This window comes from Heloderma suspectum, chromosome 2 (genome assembly GCF_057233095.1).
Source record: "Heloderma suspectum isolate Gila_16-S chromosome 2, 16-S_ref, whole genome shotgun sequence".
Taxonomy (NCBI): domain Eukaryota; kingdom Metazoa; phylum Chordata; class Lepidosauria; order Squamata; family Helodermatidae; genus Heloderma; species Heloderma suspectum.
The window spans coordinates 163,272,157-163,292,476 of NC_139459.1; the positions used below are offsets into that span (position 1 = coordinate 163,272,157).

At 47.5% G+C, this 20,320-nt stretch overlaps 1 protein-coding gene across 1 annotated transcript; it reads right to left on the reverse strand.

Annotated features, from left to right (window-relative positions):
- Positions 1 to 395: 395 nt before the first annotated feature.
- On the reverse strand, positions 396 to 19,803 carry MCOLN1 (mucolipin TRP cation channel 1). Its single transcript, XM_084835621.1, has 15 exons — positions 19,724 to 19,803; positions 17,559 to 17,670; positions 17,058 to 17,275; positions 16,001 to 16,168; positions 15,741 to 15,897; positions 15,152 to 15,269; positions 12,083 to 12,179; positions 11,822 to 11,921; positions 10,582 to 10,688; positions 7,978 to 8,127; positions 7,718 to 7,819; positions 7,197 to 7,319; positions 6,053 to 6,259; positions 5,388 to 5,518; positions 396 to 4,718 (listed from the first exon to the last, which is right to left on the reverse strand). Exons 2-15 carry the CDS (start codon positions 17,560 to 17,562, stop codon positions 4,682 to 4,684), a joined length of 1,719 nt encoding a protein of 572 aa, XP_084691747.1. The 5' UTR covers positions 17,563 to 17,670; positions 19,724 to 19,803; the 3' UTR covers positions 396 to 4,681.
- Positions 19,804 to 20,320: the final 517 nt, after the last annotated feature.

Sequence of the window (20,320 nt, forward strand, 5' to 3'; positions counted from 1 at the left end):
GCAGCAGCACAGGTCACACAGCTGAAGGCCCATTTGGGGTTTACAAGGGTACAGCCTGATTTCACCACCTAAAAATGGTAAAACTGATGTGATTAGAGAGCTGCATGGGACACTCAAATTGCTGAAACACTTTCAGCTATACACACCTCTCCCCTTTCCAGAGCAGGATTATCTGCATATCTTGATTATAAAGCTGAACAGTCTAGAAAATTCCTGCTTGTCAGCAGGGAAGCATCAGCCATCATTCCTCTGCCACACCCACAGGTTGTCTTTGTTGCCACATGCTGGAGGAGGGATAAACAGTTGAGTTAGAAACAAATGTGGATTATTCTGTGGGTTGCTTGAACACGGCCCAAGCAGCTTATTCACCCTGCTCAAATAATGAGAGAATGCGTGGACTGGATATCTTTATTAATTCCCGGAGTGTTTTAACATCTGTTATGCAGCGTGTATCTTTCATCCCTCAAAATCGAGTCCCACGCACAGCAGACAGGTGAAGTCTTTTGCATACAGGGCATTGCTCTTGTGAATCATGCTGCCTGCCTATACAACTTATTCCAGAAAAATATACACAAGGTCAAAGCCATGAGGGCTTCAGAACACATCGCTTTTAGATCAGTGGTTGATATACAGTAGCAGCTGTGGAAGCAGCAGCCAGTTTGTCTCCAAACATGTGGTCTGGAGCAGCGTTCCATAACCTAGTGCCCTCCGCATGTGTTAGACTGTGACTCATAATGCCCAGGGAATTATAAGAGACGCAGTCCAATACATCTGGAGGGCACAAGGTTGCTGGAAGTGACTTTGGAGGAATGAGCTAAAATCCTGGCGCTTGGTTCAGGATGAAAGTGGTTGACGGCAGAGGAAATAGGCCCAACCTTAACATGATGGGAGGTGCTGCTAGCAAACCAGATTCCTCAATACAAACAATCCTTTCTCCAGGAGGAGTAGGATAAACTCAAGTTTAGTTATTAAGGGTGCGGATGGCTGGGGAATTCTAGGAGTCGTAGGACTTTTTTCTGTCTAAACATGCATAGGATTGCAACTTAAATCAACGATCAGAAAACTCAGAAGCACTCACCAATTTCACAGAGTACCATCTCACGTAAAGGAGCAATAGAATGTTAGTTGGCTGCTGTACCAGCTCCAAGAGCTAACAAAGCCTCTCTCAACTAACAGAGTGTAAATGTTAACTTGGGCCAAATCTTTAAAAGGATTTGGGTTGCTGGATGGCCTTAAACTATTGCTTTTTCCTGTCCATACCCAAGGGTGAGCATACACAAGGGAATCTGGAGATTACTAACTTCCAAAGCCATCAGCAGGAGATGGGAATCTACTCCTCTCCATCTTCTCTTTTTTGCACCTTCAGTTCCTCTTCCTGCCAGCATCTGGTGGCAGGAGCTGGCACATGTAGGCATCTCCCTTGCACAGGCAACCCTTTTTCCAGCACTCACATTTTAATTATGAGCTCTGGGTGGCTTCCTCCAACACAAATCTAGGCTGCATTTCCTTATACCTTCCCCTATATGAAAATGGCAGGGAGTAAGGATCAGTGAACTCACTTCCTTAATCTGAAAGCATGGATGCTCCAACCTTGTCACCAAAGTACAGCCATGTATCTGCCTCTGCTCCTCTCATTTCAAGCAGTGGGCACACGTTGTTTCAGCCCGTGGCTGACGGATCAGGAGATGCTTGTCATCATTTCCTCTAAAACAGCTGCAGTGGCTCAAGAATTCACAAGATCCAAGAACGAATCTAGTAGACCCAGCTGAAGCTTAATGTGGTGATACACAGCAAATTACCCTAAGGTAAAAACTGCCACAAAAAGTAATGTGCATGCAAGCAAGGCCATACGCTTGATGAAGATGCTCTTAAAGTATCCAATTCCACCTCTTCTCAAGAGAGACGTCCTAAGGAGAAAGAGGTCAGCTCAACTTCACATGGGCAGAGACACTAGTCAACTAGCCAGCTATCTGGCAAATTTGTTCAACGATTCCATGAAGCTGAGAATGTAAATGGCAGCTTATCTTTTTAATTGTAGATGACGATGCCATCTGTGAAGGCAAGTGTGAGGGCTCTGCTTCCAGCCCTTCAGAAGGTGCGTACATACACGCACACACCCTTCATTTAGGCGCAGGCAGACCCACATTTTAAAACCAACGAGTCTTTTGCACTTGGGAGGCTTCCAGATGACGTTTATATTGTGCAATCAGGCTCCCCTATTCACAGAATTTATGGGGTGAGGGCAGATGATGTCTCCAATTTGTAGCCCTCCTGTGCTTTCCTGTCACCGCCATCTTTTTTCTTACCACAAGAAGTCCGTTAAGGCAGACAGAATAGCTCCACAAGGCCTTTTGATGGGTAGCACCAGGAGCCCTCCATCTGAAAGGGCCCTTGCTACATAGGTCTGAAATGAAATATACAGATTTGTAACTGTTTGGGCTAGCCCTGGGGCTCCAGGACAAAGGCCAAAAGGGATTACTTCACCTCTTTAGTACTTTTCTTACTTTTATATTTTAATAACATCGTTAGCTATAAATAATTGATTTCAATAATTCAGAATTGCACTTCATTGCTTCATAAATTATGCTAACAACAAAACCCCAAATTAGTTAAATTTCCTTTGTTACAATTCTACAAAATTAATGCTTTAAAACAATTGGCCATTATTTGACAATACTTGAATGATCAACTGACCATGTTTGTTTTACCAACTCACATAGCTAGAAGAACGGAATGTCCAAGGCTGGGAAGGGAAGGCACAATTAATTAACCAGTCTCCCTCTACCAGAGTCCAGCAAGTCAAATCCTAACTCTGGCTGTGGACATTTCTATGCTTGAAGTGAAAAGTCACAAGATGCCTCTCGTCCTCTGGAACTGGAGCTCATTTTTGTAAAGAACACACAAACATGGGAAATGATGATTCTCTGGAATCTACTGCTCAAAGCAACTGTTCCAGGGTAAAACCAGTGCTGGGATTCACCTAAGGGGAGACAGTGGGCTAGTTTGCATGATCACTGCAACCCACCGTGACTTACTTATGCCATGGTGGGTTGCAGTGCAGCCATTTTGAATATTCAACCCCCAGCGGGGGTTGCCATGGTTTGTTGTGTTGTCTGAACCTGGGTGGCAGGGGTTGTTTAACCCTCAAACAACCCTTGCTGCCTGAGTTTGGACAACACGACTAAACATGGTAATCCCCGACCTGCCTCTGGGCCTGAATATTCAAAATGGCTACTGGTACTTGCCATAACCCACCGTGGCTTAAATGAGTGATTGTATGAACCAGATCAGTGACTCAGGGCCAGACCAGAAGCCCGAGAAATCCAGGAGATCTGCAGGTGTTGTGACCCTTCTGGACCACTCCTAGCAAAGTTCCACGTTCCAATAGCCACAGGGAGCAGGGTCAGCTTCTCATCCAAAATGTCGACATAAATGCTGGCATTTTCATCCATTACCTCATTGCAAAATTGCAGCAACACGGAACTGTGTGCAGGTGACAGCCACAAAGACTGAACTGCCCACAAAGTATTTCCATGCCTGGCTGTCAACTCCGAGCAAGTGCCTTTGTCTTCTGCAGCGGTACAGTATGCCCTCCTGCAAGAGTCTGTGTTAGAAGCCAGTGGGGGAGCTCCAGGCCTGGTCAAATCTTGCCTACCTACTCACTTTCCATTGAAGCTGGCCTGTGTTCTTCACTGTGTGTTTGACTAGTGAGCATGCCCCAGTCTTCCAGTGTGCAATACTCGGGAGGCAGTGCTAGGAAGAGAGACTGATTTACCAATACATGATTGAAAGTAAGCTATGCTCAGTACTGTCAGGACCACACTGGCCAGCAGAGCATAGGGTGGAAATAGATGTACCATCCCTAGGTTGGCATCCCTGTCTGATCTAGAACAGGATTGTTCCAAGCCAGGACTCCTAAATGAAACCTCCCCACAACTGAGTAGAAGAGGAAGGGAAGGAGGGTACTCTGGTTGAGCTTCAGAGTGAGTCCTGTATCAGATGAGGCAGGAGAAGCTCTGCCCTTCATCTCAGTAGTCTTTAAAGCAGCTCCCCCACACACCAGCGAGGGACTTCATTAAATTTCATTCCGCAGCACCCTGAACCTGCCAGGTGCCAGTCCAATGTGAAACTAGTATAATGGAGAGTAGCTTATCCCATTTGGGCCTTGCTTGAGGGGAACAAAGCAGCACTCTTGTGTCATCCTTCTGAGGCAAATGCAACATATAGAATGGCCAACTTTGCCTTGACCTACTCATACCATGTCCTTTTTTATAAATCTTTTTTTCTTCCAAAATAAACCTTTAAAACCTGCATTCCCTGCTGTAGCTGTTTGACAAACCTCCTGGTCCCACGTGGCCTAGGCAAGGTGGTACACACAGCAATGACTTCAGCAGGGTCAAATGCAGCCCCAGCTAAAGGCTGGACCTACTTAAAACGCCACTTTCCCTCCCGCATCCCCAGGTGTCTCTTGCTCAGATGCCAAGGACTGCCTCAACAGCTCTCCGTGGAAGTAGCAGAGAGTGCACAGGAGGCAATGACATGAGCTGCCATCGTTTGCCTTAGTCACTGCCACAAAACAGGCCACAGCAGGCCTCTGCAGTCCACATCCAGGCCAGGTTGTCTCTCAGGCAGACCAGCAACAGGTACCAATGCAGTTCCTTCCTGTTCCATGCTGGAGCTTTCAGTTCACCACCAGCACGTTTTCCTGCAGTGGGGTTCTGGGGGAGGAAGCGGACAGAACCATCAAGCTTTGCAACCCTCTCCCCCTTCCTATGGCAAAGGCAGCAACAGGTCCTGGACCCCAAGTGCTCACTCTCTGCCCCCACTGGATCATTCCCAGAACTTAGTACAGAGGTGCTGAACCTCCAGCCCGCAGGCCAAACCTGGCCCTCCAGGGTCCCCCACCTCCTGCTCCCACCCCCTTTCCCCCAGCAACTAAATGGTTGGTGGTTTCTTGTCTTTTCCCCATTCTAAAAGGTTGAAATGCCTCTCCTAAGGTTTAGTTATTGGCCGTAAGAGCTTTGAGCTAAAATACACTGCTATTTCTGCCTCAGCCTTTTTGCCTCCAGGATAGCCCATGACCACCACTGGAATGTGGCCTCTGAAGGCTTCTCCAAACTGGAATTCAGCCCTTTGGCTGAAAGAGCTTCAACACCCCTGATTTCATACATGTCCTGAAGGCTCAGTCCAGCCCCTCTGCAGCACATCTGCTCTGACTGCAGGGGACAACAGCAAGCACACTGCACCGGGGCAGGGAAGGGCAGGGCAGAGCAGAGCTTTGTACTTTTGGTGCTTCATCCTCTTGGAGCAAACATGGGGCCTTCCAACCCAAGGAAAGTTGCTAGGAATACAGGCGTTCCCTCAAGTCCCTATCCCTGCAGACTTACCGCTCACAGCAGCAGAAGATGGAGCACGAGGAACTGCTCTCCCTGCGAAACTTGCCAGATCTGGGGCTGTCCTTGCACTCAGCTATGTAGGCGTGGAGCTGCGTGACAGTCACTTCCCCCTCACTCTGATGCTGAAGGAAGAGACAGGAGGGACTGCATGGGGCGTTTGCGGCAGGGCCAGGTGCACCTGCTAGCCTTCTGTAAGACCGAGCCAAAGAGCAGCTACTAAGGTCAGGGCAGTTCTGGGACTAGGGACATTGAAAGCTGCCTTATACCAAGCCCATTCAGCCAGTATTCCTGACACAGTCTGGCAGCGGCTCTCCAACATTTCAGAGCAGGAATTTTTCCAGACTTACTTGGAGAAGCTGGGGATTGAACCTGGGACCTTCTGCATGCAGTGCAGGTGCTCTGCCAGTGAGCTGCAGCCTCTCCCTGACAATAGGACAGGGACCCCAGCAAACCCAACAATTCAGTCTCTCTGAACAGGTACTAGGGCTCCGAAAGGAAAAGCATCTCACCACCACCCCTTTGTTGCAGCTCACATAATACCAGGATAAAGAAAGTATCTTCTGAGTCCCAGACTGCAGTGCTTTATCAAGGCATCCAAACAAAGCTGCTCAGCTCCAGCTCTAGAGGCAGGACTGGAGGCTCCCAACAAGACTAACCTTGATGGTCTCGTAGGAGCCAGTGATGAGAGCAATGAAGAGGCTGAGCACCATGTAGATGAAGAGGCTGATGAAGGTGTACAGATAGAGCTGGCTGAAAAGCCACACTAAGTAGCTGTTTTGCTGCATGGCGGCAAAGGTCACAAACATGTCATCCCCGTTGATGAGGGAGAAAAGGCACTCAGACACCATTGAGAGGGTGCGGAACTGAAACCAAAAGAAAAGGCAAGGCACTGAGGACAGACAAGGGGGACCCGAAATTTGGAGACAACAGGCAAGCCAGAGAAACTGCTTGGGGCCATTCTGAACAAGGAGCAATAATGGTGCTTCCCCCTAGTCATAAGTGTGTTTCCTCCATTCCACAAGCAAATCGACCACCGCAAGTTCAACACCGGAGACTACACCTAGTGGCGCCTGCAGCCTTCACATATGCTGCACCAGTTCTGACACTCCCACAAAGACTGGACCTTACAAACCAGACCACATTGGGGCACAGACTTGGGATGGTAGACCTTGTACAGCAACCTCCCAATCTGCAATGCAAATCTCACAGCTCAGCTGAGCACAGGAGCACAGCCAAATGCACAGTCAGCCTGCTGTGAGATGCAGAGCTCGGAAACTGCACACTGATGCACAACCAGCATTGAGAAACTTGCATATAGCTGGATATGGTGCAACCTCACTATAGCACCTACACATCCACGTGCTAACCACTGCATCCTTCTGACATTTGAAAGAGGCAGGGCTTCTGCTTAGGACCACAACAGGAAATCCCCGAGCAAGTTTGTATGCTTCCCAACTGGAACGAAACCCCTCCGTTTCTCTTTGGAATGTGTGGGGCTGGCAGCCACATCCTAGGGACCTAGGTTGAGTCACAGTATGGATGCTGGCCAAAGTGGGAGGAATGCCATAGATGTTGTCTATCCAGATGGAACTAACGAACACTACACACTCTTGGCCACTTGGGCCCTTGCCATGCCAACTCCTCAAAGATACAGGCAGCCACGCCCTTCTTCAAGGAAGAAGCAACCTAATTGTGACCATGTTTTGAAATAGGTAATTGCTTTGTTTGCACTGACCCCAGTGGCTCCATCATTGCTCCAGACCATGCCCAGCACCTATCCATGCTCCCGCTTCCGCTTACCTTGACATGGTAGGGTCCCAGCACGATCCAGCCACAGAAGCAGTAGCCCAGGTAGATGACTGCCACGCAGCAGCAGAAGCGGATGACATTGGGGAGGGCAACCCGCATGGTGACAATGAGGATCTAGGGAGACATCAAGCGGGAAGCGCTGAGTTGGAGAGAGCTACATTAGTTCTGAGACCCCTAGATTAGAAGACGTCGGTTAGGATCTGAGACCCCAATGTCATGTCCCAGGTCAGCTCGCTGGCCTTGGTCAAGTCAGTAGCGATCCCAACAAGGAAAACCAAGGCCACAGGAGCACTGCAACAAGCAAGAGGGTGTCTGCACTGCGGCATGGTGGCGCAGAGTACAACTGCAAAATTCAGCATGGGGTGGAGGACTGGTTACGCTGAGAATCCCAGCTTTTTTTAAAAAGCAAATTGAGGAATCATTTCAGATACGGGATCTTGGTCTTTCTGATGTAGTCACCTGCCATTAAAAGGGAGTGGGCGGCGGGGGCAGAAGAAAGCTGCTCAACTTACATTATACTTCTGGAAGAAGCTGAGGTAGCGCATGACGCCGACCCAGACCAGGAGCGTGGAGGTGCCCAGGAGGATGCCGCACACATCGTAGTTGGCAAAGTTCTGCAAACAAGCCATACATCACGCAGGGCTGCTCTTTAGGCACCGTGAGGTGTGATGCGATCAGGGTATTTGCAGGCTCAGATGCAGCCCATGATCTGAAACCTTCCCAAGGCCCTTGCAAGGATTCTAACGCACCGCCTGCCGGGACAGTTCCTTACCTTGGACTCAATCCCAATCTTCATTATGGTCCCTGACACAGTAAGGATGTCGCTCACCACAAGCAGGATGTACCAGCCATTCACAAATTCCATGCGGTCAGATAGGCAGATGTCTTGGTTGTAGTGGCGCTGGAAGAACTGGCTGAACTCCTGCACACAGAAAAAGAGCCCCCATGAACTGCCCACCTCCTTCAAAACACAGGGCCTCCTAATCCCACCAGCCCAAGTCCCTCCCTCCCCTCCCCCTGTTCCAGAGGAAGAGGACAGAGCTAATACTGTTCAGCGTAGATCATCAGTGTGCCTCTGAAGGACTGGGGGCTATTCAGCTACCTCCCTGGCCAGTTGATACTTCTCTTGCTAGGCCAACGAGGCATGTGGTGACTGGAGGGAATCTCAGCCCCTTCTTATTATATTTCAGGAATTTGTTCATACAAAAGAGAAGCCCTGGGAGCAAAACTGCTCTAGCTCAGCTGACATTTCCCTGCCTGGCAGCAGCACCAGCATTTCAGGCACCCAATTCCACCTCCACCCACCCACACGGTGGCCACAGAATGCTTATACAGTTCTTACGCAGCAATTTCTAGTCTCTCTGTGTGACAAACCCCTATATTCTGGTGTTCTAGTGCCCCCTAGAGCAGGGTGTTGAACCTCTTTCAGTTCAAGGGCAGAATTCAATCTGGGAGAAGCTCTCAGGCAGCTGCATCCCAGTGGTGGGTGGGGCTGAAGGCAAAAGGAGGCAGGGCCAAAGTACCAAAGATGCCAGCGTATTGTAACTTAAGAGCTCTTCCTGCCAGTAACTAAGCTTTAGGAGAGGCATTTCAGCCTTTTGGAGTGGGGAAAAATCAGTGCAAAAACTGGGAAACCAACAAACTATCAGTGATCAGGGGAAAGGCGGTGTGGTGTGGCCTTCTGGGAAGCCCCAGCGGGCCAGATTGGGACCTGTGGCCTGAGGTTCAACAACACTTTTGTTCTCCAATATACATTGAGAACTTTAGCTTCAAGTGTAGAAAGTGGGTCCTGCCACCAAGTAATTTTCTGATTTGCTAGTTAAACAACTGACATCAGAAATGGAGGGCATCACATTATTGGGTAAAACAACAGTCAGTCTCTACTAAGAGGCTGGCTTTCATTGATCTCAGATTCCCATAGAAGTGAGGCTTCACTTTCACTTACTGTCTTCCTAACAACATCTAATCAGGAAGCCAAAGATGCTCTCTCTCAGACCATCTTTTCTCCAACCCCTGACTCCCCTACCTGTCCTCTGAAGCTTAAGATTCTACATAAGTAGGTAACATATAACTAGCTAAGTTACATTGACTAGCTTGATTTTACCTGGAATTCTGTGTGTGGCTTGATTCTTGTCCCCCCTACCCCCCCAAAAAATACCTTTTTATAGTTGGACATTTGGCTGAATTCTTTTAAAATGGAATTTCTCAGTGAAATCTTCCCCCTGGGGAAGGACTCCACACTTCCTAAGATACCCCTTGTGTTCTTAGGATTTTCACACAATTTTTGTTTAGTTCTGTCCTCTGCCCTTTGGGCAAGAAAATCCACAGTGTCTCTCTCTTTTTCTTGTTTCCATGAGGTGGTCTGAAGGAAGTGGCCCTTGGCAGAAAGGCACAGAGCTCCCCAAACACCTGTGCAGTCTAGTGTGTGTCAGGAGGGTCAACCTGAGTGGTGGCAGCCTATTGTAATTCTTTTTTGGGGAACCCTTGTAAAGAAGGGGTCCATCCACCAGCAGGGAAAGTCATTTGCTCTCCCAGATCTGTAACCCTCTGCAGTGCAGAAAAAGTGGTTCACAGAATCCACCCCAAGAAGAAGAGAATATGGCAATGGAGGCTCAATGCAGAGTAAAAGCAACTATCCCCTCTGTTCTACTTTAGAATGTTAAAGTTTGAAAACCGTTTTTGACAGTAGCGTTGTGTAGGTATGTCCAAATGAGCTAATTTGCGTGCAATTTCTCCCAGTATTGATTTTGGTGGGGTTGTGTGAGATCATTAGCACCTCGCTAAACAGGTGACAACATTTCTTGCAATGTCCTTTGCTAATAGCTCTGGGCAAACATCTCACTATGGTTCTCCCCATGCACTTCATAAGAACAATTATGATCATAACTTTCAAAAGCTGATTTTGTGCATAACCACACGTCACCAGACTCCACTTGCTATTTTACATGTGTGACTGTGTTGGAGGGGTGCAGTCTGGCCTGGCACATTTCCAGATACTTTCCACATCCTCCTCTTCCCTATTTTTACACACCACCAAATTTTGGGAAGTGGGGTGAGATGAAGAGGAAATATGGATATGCTGCTACTCTACAGACAGCAAAACAGGGACAAACCAAACCATAATGCATTGCAAGGCCAGTCCATACCTTGAGTTTCATGGGCTCCAAATTTACAAATACAAACCACATCCTTTGGAACATTTGTCTGTTTTTCCCAGGATCTCCATGGGAACTTTGGGTTTCCGCTCTTTAATGGAGCTGGTCAGCACAGCAAAGCTACTGCCTGACACTCTGTTACTACTTTGTTCCCCGCAAAATGAAAGGAAAACCTTTTCAGCCCCTAGAAACAGAGGTGTCCTATCCCCAGCAATGCTCACATGCTGCAGTAGAAGCCCCCGGATGATCGAGCGGGAACACAAGATGAAGGACAGTACACAGATGAGGAACACAACCACATCAAAGAACATCCGGAAACGGTTGTCTCCTGCAAGAAAGGAGGAAGGCAGTGATGGGTTTCTCAGATATGCAGGATGCTAGAGAGGACAGAAACGACAGCACTCCCTGCCCGCAGAAGTTACAGTCTAAACAGGCTTGATCAGAGTACATAGGGATAGGCGGGAAAGAGCAAACAGGCCACAAAAGTGATACTATCATGGCACATGGAAGTAGCCATGTGGAATTTGAAGAGGGAGATTGATAAGGAGAAATAAAGCCAACTGAAGCACAGGAGAATGGACAAAAGTGAGCACAAGCGGAGTAAAGAAGGAAATAAGGGAAATGAGCATGAAGGAGAGAACAGCAAGGGTTAAACTGATGGAGCCTAACTTAGCCTAAACCACCCAGGATAGAGACATTTGGATCACTGAAAATGGAAGCCATTGGGCTGTGGCAGTTAAAAGGGAAGATTCAATGTAAAATAGGATTAAGAATGGGATTGAAATTAAAACAGCAAATATCATAATGCCCTTATATAAATCTATGGTGCACCCAGAATACAAAGACCCGTTTTAGTCATCCCAGTCCTTCAAAAGAAAACGAGTTTGTTAAGGTCCAGCAAAAGGACAAGTAAATTGATCTTCCCTATAAAGAAAGGCCTGAGGTCGAGGCTTTTGAATTTAGAGAAAAAAGGTAACTTTAAAAACTATCACCACAGCAGGGATTAAAAATATTTTCTCAACACACTAGACCAGAACTTGGGATCAATCCATGAAATTTAATATTAAAGAAAAATTTTATACAACACATCTTAAATTTATGGAATGCATTGCCCCCAAATGTGGAAACAGGCACTAATTTCAATGGCATTAACAACAACTCAACAAATTAAAGATGCGGGCCAATGAGTTCATGAATGAGTTACAGCACCAGAGACTTCTTTTTAAGAAGTCGGGGCAGGGGACACACACACACACACACCAGTGTGAAAGGTCCAACCTTACTGATACCTGCAGTACCTTCAGTTGCTACAGTTTTATGAAGGAGCCAAATGCCCTTTAACCCAATTAGGATGTTGACGTAACCCAGTGCTGGATGCCTCCTCACATCAAGCCAAGAATGCCACTTCCAAAAGAGAGTTTATGCTTGTGCTATGTTGCTTCCCCTGCACCTCACTGGTACCTTTGCCATAGACACTTGGGTCCTTGCACTCCTGGATGTCCACTTTGTTGTCCAAGTAGATCTTCACTCGGCCACTGTGTGCTTTGTTGTCAAAAGTGATCTGGGGTGGAGAAAAAGATGGGAATGGCAACATTTCACAGGGCAACAGAGCAGATGCCTTAGACCAGCATCTTCAGCTCTCCTGGTCCAGCATGCGAATGAGGAGCCCTCAAATGCAGATGGAGAGGCAAAGTCACCTCCTCCTCAGATATGGGTACTCACTGTGATGGAAAATGTGTAGCAGTCTGGAATTTCATTGTTGATGATCGTTTGGATGTTGATGGCTTTCAGCTTGAACTGGATGGTGATGTTAATGAGCCTGCCAGAGACAAGATATGGAGAGTCAGCTCCATGCCAGTCTCTCACTGGATTTCACAAGAGCATGACTGCAAATAGAATCGAGAGCCTCTCTTATCAGAAAAGCTTAAGCAAGCTTAGCTACTGAAGCTTAGACCAAAAAACAAGAGAATAACGGCACTCTTCGTATACAATAGGAGCAAAATCAATATTAAGATAATACCTTAGGCCAACTTAAAGTCTAAAAAAATGTGCAAATGTTTGAGATCTCCAGATCTCTTCATCAGGCAAGATATTACAAAAAGCCCGTTGGTGGGAAATGGAATGGGGAGCGGGGAGGGGAAGCCTGACTTGATATTGAAGTTATGATGCCTGCATAATCAGCATCTTAAGATGATATCAAGGCAGTAAGAAATAATAAAACCTTAACATAATAAAACAAACATTAAAAAGAGTAGAACATTAAAACTATTAAATTTAAGGTGCAATACTACTGAGACAGTTGGCAGCCTCCGAAGTTGAGAGCAGAGAGGGCGGGGAGCGCAGTTTCTGGGAACCACATTCAGAGCCCTGGCTCTGACCTCTATTCCCAGAAACCAAACAATCCTGTGGCCCTCTAGACAGTGTCTAGTGGCCACAGGATTGCTCCCTTAAAAAGCTAATTTAGAAAATATGGAGAAGGAGGCATTCAAATTGGGCTCTATCAGGAGATGTGATGCTATCAGCTTTCAGTGCCTCTAGGATCACTGGGAACAAGAAAGTAGCAGACAACTGTTGATCCTTCGTTTTTTTAAAATATAAAATCCAGCTGTTAACTCATAATGGTCTCCATCCTGGGTGAACCAGATAGGTTCCTAGATCGGTGGGAAAGGGTAGAGATAAACTAGGCAGTCTTTATTTTAACAACGCTGTACTAGGTAAAGGGAAGTCAATAAAATCCAAGTTGAGTAGCTTTACTTAGTAGTTGGAGGGGATGAAATCTCAGAGAACGAAGTCTCAGCTTTGTGACATACAAAATTCTCTTCCTCCAGTAAAGATGTGAAGCCCCCTCCCCCCCGAACAGGAAAATTCAGAAAAACCCAGGGTTTTTTTTTGTCCCGTTCCCCCCACTCCTCCCCGGAGTACTGTTTTTGTTTTTTTCTGAAAGACTGGAAAAATTGAACAGCTTTGGATTATGAAATATTTTCTTTTAGGATTTAAGTCAAAATATTTAGTTATTGTTACCCAAGCTTTACTCTCCGCAAAATGATTTCTAAAAACTGTGTAATAAGAACACTTTTATAGAAAGACCAGAGATGTAAACTTTCTGGAAATAACGAAGCCATGTGGGGAAATGTTTTAATACTCTCTCAGATTCCCATCATAGTTATTTATTTCATTCCTTATTAAATTTATTGATCTAAAGTGTATTTTATTGATAGACATTTATGCTCAGTTTCCTAACATGTGAGTAGAGTCACCATTGTGCACTCTTGACAGCTTGGGTTTTGTGCTACAGAGGCCTGTGTTTCTGATGCTGTAGCAGTCATTTAATGTAGTTCTAATCTATTCAGACATTAGTTACAAATTTACTAGCTGTGTTTACTATTAAAAGTTTTAAAATATAATGATAATTTTATGAGTAAACTAAGTTATACATAAAATACCTTTAGGAATAGAAAGTCTGCTTTCTGTACCTACAGCAGCCTTCCCCAGCCTGGTGACCTTCAGATGTTTTGGACTATGGAGCTCAGCATTCCTGACCATTGACCGTACTGCCCGAGCTAAAGTCCAAAATATCCGGAGGGTACCAGGTTGGGGAAGGCTGTCTTAAAGCAACAAAGTGACTTTAGATCTGTAAAGAGTGCTAAACAATAAGTGTTGCTAAAAAATAAGTATTGCTTATTTTTCAATTTTCCCCAAAATTTGTTTTTTTCTGAAAAAAGTGAAACACATGGTATTTTTCCACGGCCTCAAAATTTCTGAAAATTTTACAAAAAGCAAAGGTACATAAGAACATAGGAAGCTGCATTATACTGAGTCAGACCCTTGGTCCATCTAACCCAGTATTATCAACACTGACTGGCAGCAGTTCCCAGGGTTTCAGGCAGAAAATTTCCCTGCCCTACCTGGAGATGCCAGGGATCGAACCTGGGACCTTCTGCATATAAAGCAGATGCTCTATGACTGAGCCAAGGCAAAGATTCTTCTTATAGCCAACATGGCTACCTTTGCTTTTTGTATGACCAGGAGCAAATGCAGTAATGGGAACCAAGCTATTTAGGTTCAAGGCAATGATGGGTACAAAAATAAATGACTGTAATATGTCTATCCATAAATGTAACATTAGTAGATGGAAATCTTTAGATCTGTAAAGACAACTTTGGAATAGTCTTCCAAAAATAGCAATGAGAGCAGGGAGCCTCAATGATTTAAAAACAAAGTTAGGGGGAAACCCTCATGAATCTTCCCCATGGCCTGGTTCGCATGTACCACTAACCCATTGTTTATTTAAACCATGGTTTGTTGCTCTACCTATGGTTCATCTGGCAGATGATCAAACAAACAATGGTTTGTTTTCTCAGTCCCTAGGTTATTGGTTTCCCTCTTCCTATGCCCGCTCTCTCCCTGTATTCCAGGTGCCTTTGCAGCACTGCAGTACTGGCATGTAAAGAGGCTGGATTTTTTTATTGTTCTTGCCCGCTGCCTCTGTAGCCTGGCAAAACAACCCACAATTCCGGGTTCGCACACAACCACCACCCATGGTTTAAAAAACCCTCTGTTCACAACCCAACAGACTATGGGTTCTTTTCATGGGTTGTTTGTGGTTAACAACCCATAGTGAACCTATAGTTCTGGATCCGCACATAACTACAACCTACAATTTCACAAACCATAGTGAATTAAACCATCGTTTGTTGTTACATGTGAACCAGGTCTTTGACTTCTTGCAAGAGGAGGGTCCCACTAAACCTTCAGGGCTGTTGCTGATATCAAGAAAATGTGGTTATTTACTTGTAAAACTTGAGAGTAAAGTTCCTGTAGCTGCGGTCTGGCTCCAGAAGGTTTGGAAACGTCTCCTCAAGGTCCAGTGGAGACAGTATCTTCTCTGGAGGATCTACACCCAGGCAGTCTACACAGAAAGGAGACATTGCCCCAGGAACACGTTCCAGACCATGCCACATTCAGGGGTGTGTGTGCGCATGTGTGTGAAGCAGCTTCGTGGTACCTGCCCAAACCAATCTGTACCTGCCACTCACTCTTCTTTCTACAATGTAAGGCAAAGTACACAGACCACACCTTTCCCAAACACCTAATCTGCACATCATCTCCCCCCAGCCTGTGCTGGTGGTCAACATGAGTGCAGTGACTCAGAAACCTGAGAGGCTGGAGTACAACTCAGGAAGGCAAAAGTGGATAGAGCACTCCCAGACTCTACAGAGGATTGTGCTACACTATCAAGAAAAATGCTTGCTTTTCCTTTAAGTCCCAGTGTGGGCCCCAAACAGCTGAATGGGTTACAAGCAAGGGGAGGCACCATTTCCACCTCCATGGGTGCAAAGCAGGCAGGACATCTGAGGCCCCAGGGAAGTAATTTAGTCACCTGTGATGACCTTGGGGTCGATGTTGAAAGTGTCATTGGCCGGGTCAATCCTCCCTTTGCGGTAGTACTGCTGGCAGAGCATGAGGGCTGACTGGTTATCGCGGGTTGTTCGCACATAGGCGTAGCGCCCGATGGTCTCATTTGGAATGGCCAAGTACTGCAGGAGGAAGTTCCCACCACCATGGTGGTGCCAGTTAGTTCAGCTGCTCCCTTACATGGCCCCACCTGCCACACACCAGCACAGCTGTGCCCCTTCTCACCTTGTCCACCGCATAAAACATGCGATCATAGACATCTGCCTGTGTATAGACGGCATAGGTTTCCTCTGACCCATCTGCATAGTCCTTCAGGAAGAGGTGCTTGAATGTAATTGTGTTCTCCTCTTTGAAAGTCACCACCATTTGATTGCTGAGCCCAAAGAGGATGAGCTATGGGAAGGGAAGGTAGAAAGCACAGATCTGGCTGAGAAGAGTGTCAAAACCTCCGCCTTATACAGGCTGGCATACCAGAATGCCAGCCCCTTCCCTTGCTTGTGAGGCAATTCTCTCCAGGGATTCAGAGTCAGTTGCCAGGAGAGAGAGAATAGCTTATTTCCAACTCCTATCTCAGGGCAGGGGGGATAGCGAAGTACTCTGCCATCCCTCACCTAGGGCACATTTCCAGATATCTGCAGAGCGGTTCCCTCCAGGCACCCTCAAAAGACCTGCTCCAGGCCAGCAGAGTGGGAAACTAGCCCACTGCACAACAGCCCACTGTCAAAGGCTGCACAGAGCGTAAAACACACTCTGCACATCCCCCAACCACATGAATGCCTTGTGAAAAGGTGCTCTTCACTGCTAGTACTGTGAAATGTTAAGCGTGTCCCTTGACTCTGACATTATGAACCAGCTGATATATTTTAGCCCAGATTTAAACATAATGGCTGATTGTCCTGTCAGCTTCAGTCTTACATATTTCATGAAAAATATTAAAGTTGGCTTTTCCTCCTTTAAACAACTTGGGTTCGTAACATTAACAAAAAAAAGTTCTCCAGAGAACATCACCCACATGCAGGATTTTTATTTTAAAACAAACCTTTACAGCTTTATACAAAACAAGCAAATTTAATCAGCTAAAATCCAGATAATTGCCTGAGCAAATTTTAACCAGAGGACCGCCCTTTCTTCATGGCCAGATTGAGACTGCAGAGTTCAGCATACAGAAGATGGTAAAAACTACCCACAGGAAGCTGTGACACAACATTTTAAAAGGTTTCTGGACATACCTAGCACAAAACCCATCAGGGACACTGTCCCAGGTTCAAGTTTCTTTGCACACCTGTATGGTGACTATTAGGATCTTGATCAGCTGCAGAACCAGCTTGAATGGCTTTCGGCCTTTGGCACGAAACTTGTCACAGGGACTCATGAAGTAGTACTTGAGACGCCTGCGGAGCTCCTCCTCTTCTGGTCGAAAGGAAGCACAGCCCAAGCTTGGCCTTGCATCTCCATCTTGAGACCCATAGCTATTCACCGAGGTCAGTAGCTTCTGTCTCTCTGCAAGGAGGGGAAAGAGCGCAGGTCTCTACAGCCCAAGCTTCATGCTGCAAAAAGGGGGCTAAAATCCTTTCTGTGCACATGGAAGCAATTCAGAGATTCCTGTGATTTAGCCAGGTAAGAGAATTAAGTACCCTAAATTTAGTACCATCATCTCCACTACCCAAGTAATCCCATCCTGAGCTAGTCTAATTATACTTCTTCTGCCACAGAAACAGGCAAATCAGCACTAAAGAAAAATGTACAACTTTGCAATGTTCCCAGTGACTTCTCCCCTCCTTACCCATCCTGCAGTTCCAAAGTCAGCTGCTATCAGGTTTCTCTCATAAGACCAGCTTTGTGACTTGCTAGTGCTTCTTGTTCCCCTCTGAGGCCCACAGTCTGTCAGCAAGTACCTAAGAACAGGCATAACACTACATAAATGCATGATCTTAACAGAGAGGGCATGCCAAGTTATGATTACATGTCATGGCTAACCACATCAGCTCTAGGAACCGTGAGGAGGCGAGGCAGGCTTTGCCACAAAAGGTTAGTTTCACTGCTGATGTCATGCAAGGCGAGCACAACACAGTTGCTTCCAACCCGTTTGATGAGGGGTAAGGAGAAGAATACACAAAGCACTGCTACCGATCAGCAAAAAGAGGAAAGGGGAGAATGGCAGAATACACATTTGAAAAAATAAATATTTAAGGGCATTCTAGCCTCCCAGTTCTCTATGCCAGAGCATGACAGCACCATAGGAACTGTTAGATGCACTCCTTGGGGACCAATGTGTGTCTGCCTATCACTGCAGGACAATAACAGACTTCTAGAGTGTTCTGCAGAACCCTCAAGTTCCCAGGTGTCAAGCTAGTACACCACTATCTGTTCGATTAACAAGAGCTGGATCTAAGGGCATGAGAAGGGCTGTGGGTCGTATCTTATGGCTCTCCCATCCTTCCTTTTCTACCTTCAGGAAACCTGAACCCTTTCTATGTAGATTTGTCTGCTGAAGAATTGCTATGCATTGCAAAGGATTCTGGAATGAAATCTAGGGTGCACTCTCCCCTGCAACCAAGATGTGTGCCCTAGAATGAGTCCAACATTTCTCTGCAGCAGCTGTGCATCACATAAGGCAGGGGTGGGAAATGTGGCTCTCCAGATGTAGGACTACAACACCCATCATCCCTGACCACTAGTCATGCTGGCTAGGGCTGGTGGGAGTTTGGAGTCCAACATCATCTAGAGGGCCACAAGTTCTCCACCCCTGCCATGGACCAACTCTCTTCCAGGACAGCTTGCCTGTTCACTGACCAGCCAAGGGCTGAAAATCACTAAGGTTTCATATGGGTGTTTGGGACCCCATCTAGGTTTGAACTCTCCAGAATGGCATGAGAAAGTGGGGGAGGGGGAGAGACGTTCATCACCAGTGTGCAGTGGATCACATCGGTGCTGACTGGATCTTATTCATCTGTGTGGATCTTGCATGCAGTTATGCTCTTTGCATAGTACTGCAACAAACCTCCCATTAACTCTTGCTTTGTTTAATCTTTCAGAATCTGTTGTTGTTGACAACATAAACACTTATCTCCCCCCTCGGTGTAGGGGCTTTCTATTTTCTTCAATAGCAACAGGGTGAGGGATCAAAACCACAATGTGGGGGCAAAGCCCCGATCCAAACTGTCCCTCCCAAACCAGGGCTGCTTTTTGTCATGAGCTCCAACTAGGGACCGCCCCCCGCCCCAACCCTCACATCTAGTCTGATCGCTTCACATATCTGCAAAAGTGGCCTGTGCCCCATTTAATTGGAGCCCACAAAAACGCGTGGGTCATCATTATTATTATTATTATTAACATATCTATACCGCCCCACAGCTGAAGCTCTCTGGGCGGTTTACAGAAGTTAAAACATTAAAATACAATATACAAAATTTAAACACTATTTACATAAAAACACACAGACAATTATTATTATTATTATTATTAAGTCGTTGAAGGTGGCCCAGGGCTCTTTGGATGTTTTCCTCCCTGTCCTGAGGCGGAGACCGTCTCCTGCCGCCATCCAAATGCTTTTGATTTCTGACGCATTGGAAAAAACACGTGTCCCCTAATCCTGACGTGACCTGACTGGCTAAACACACATACGCTGCTTCTAAGTTTCAAACATCAAAATGTGCACTGGTTGCAAATGAAGCGAGGCGCGCGGGGGAGTGGGCAGCTCCAGGTGCCCCGGTCCCCAGGCCGCCTTCCTCCTCGCACTAGGCCAGCCTTCCCCAACCCGGGGCTCCCCAGGCGGGTTGGACTACAGCTCGCATCATCCCCAGCCAGGCTGGCCAAGGGCTGGTGCTGATGGGAGCCGCAGTCCAACCCGTCTGGAGGACCCCGTGTTGGGGAAGGCCGCGCCGGGCAGACCTACGAGTGCAGTCAGCACGACTGCCAGGCACGCCGCCCTCGGGGGGGCTCTCTCACCTTCGGGGGCCCCGCAGGGATGGGGCGCCGCCAACACGGAAGCCCTCTGGGCCGGCTCCAAAGCATAACGCGGCGCCTGCAAACATCCGGTCATGGGGCCAGGCGCGGCGGGGCTGCCGCGGCTCCGTCACGCGCGGAGGCCGGCCGGCCGAGCGCTCCTCCGTCTGCAGGCGGGGCTTGCTGGTCGCTCCCGACGGCGGGTTTCTTCTTTCTCCGGCGCGGTGGAAGCGGCTGCCCGCCGGAGCAAACGGAGACGCCCGCGGGGCGGCGCAGCTGGGATTGGGCAGCAGCGGCCCGCGGGCTCGTCTGCGCGGGCCTCTCCCACCAGGCGGTCCCAGGGCCCTGGCTGCCGGGGCTGCCACTTTCCCCCCTCGGGGTGGGAGCAGAGCAAACGACTCATCCACGGCTGCCTGCTCCCCCTTGGCGAATGTGTTCGGGCTGCCTGATGGGCTGCCGGGGCCCCCACCTGCCCAAGCGGCAGTGCTTAAATCGTCGCAAAGCGCGGACTCCGCGACAGCTTCTGATGGCACTAGGAGCGGCCCCGTCAGGGTTAGCGTTTGTTTCGGGAGGCTGCGTGGGCAGAGACCGCTGGTTTGC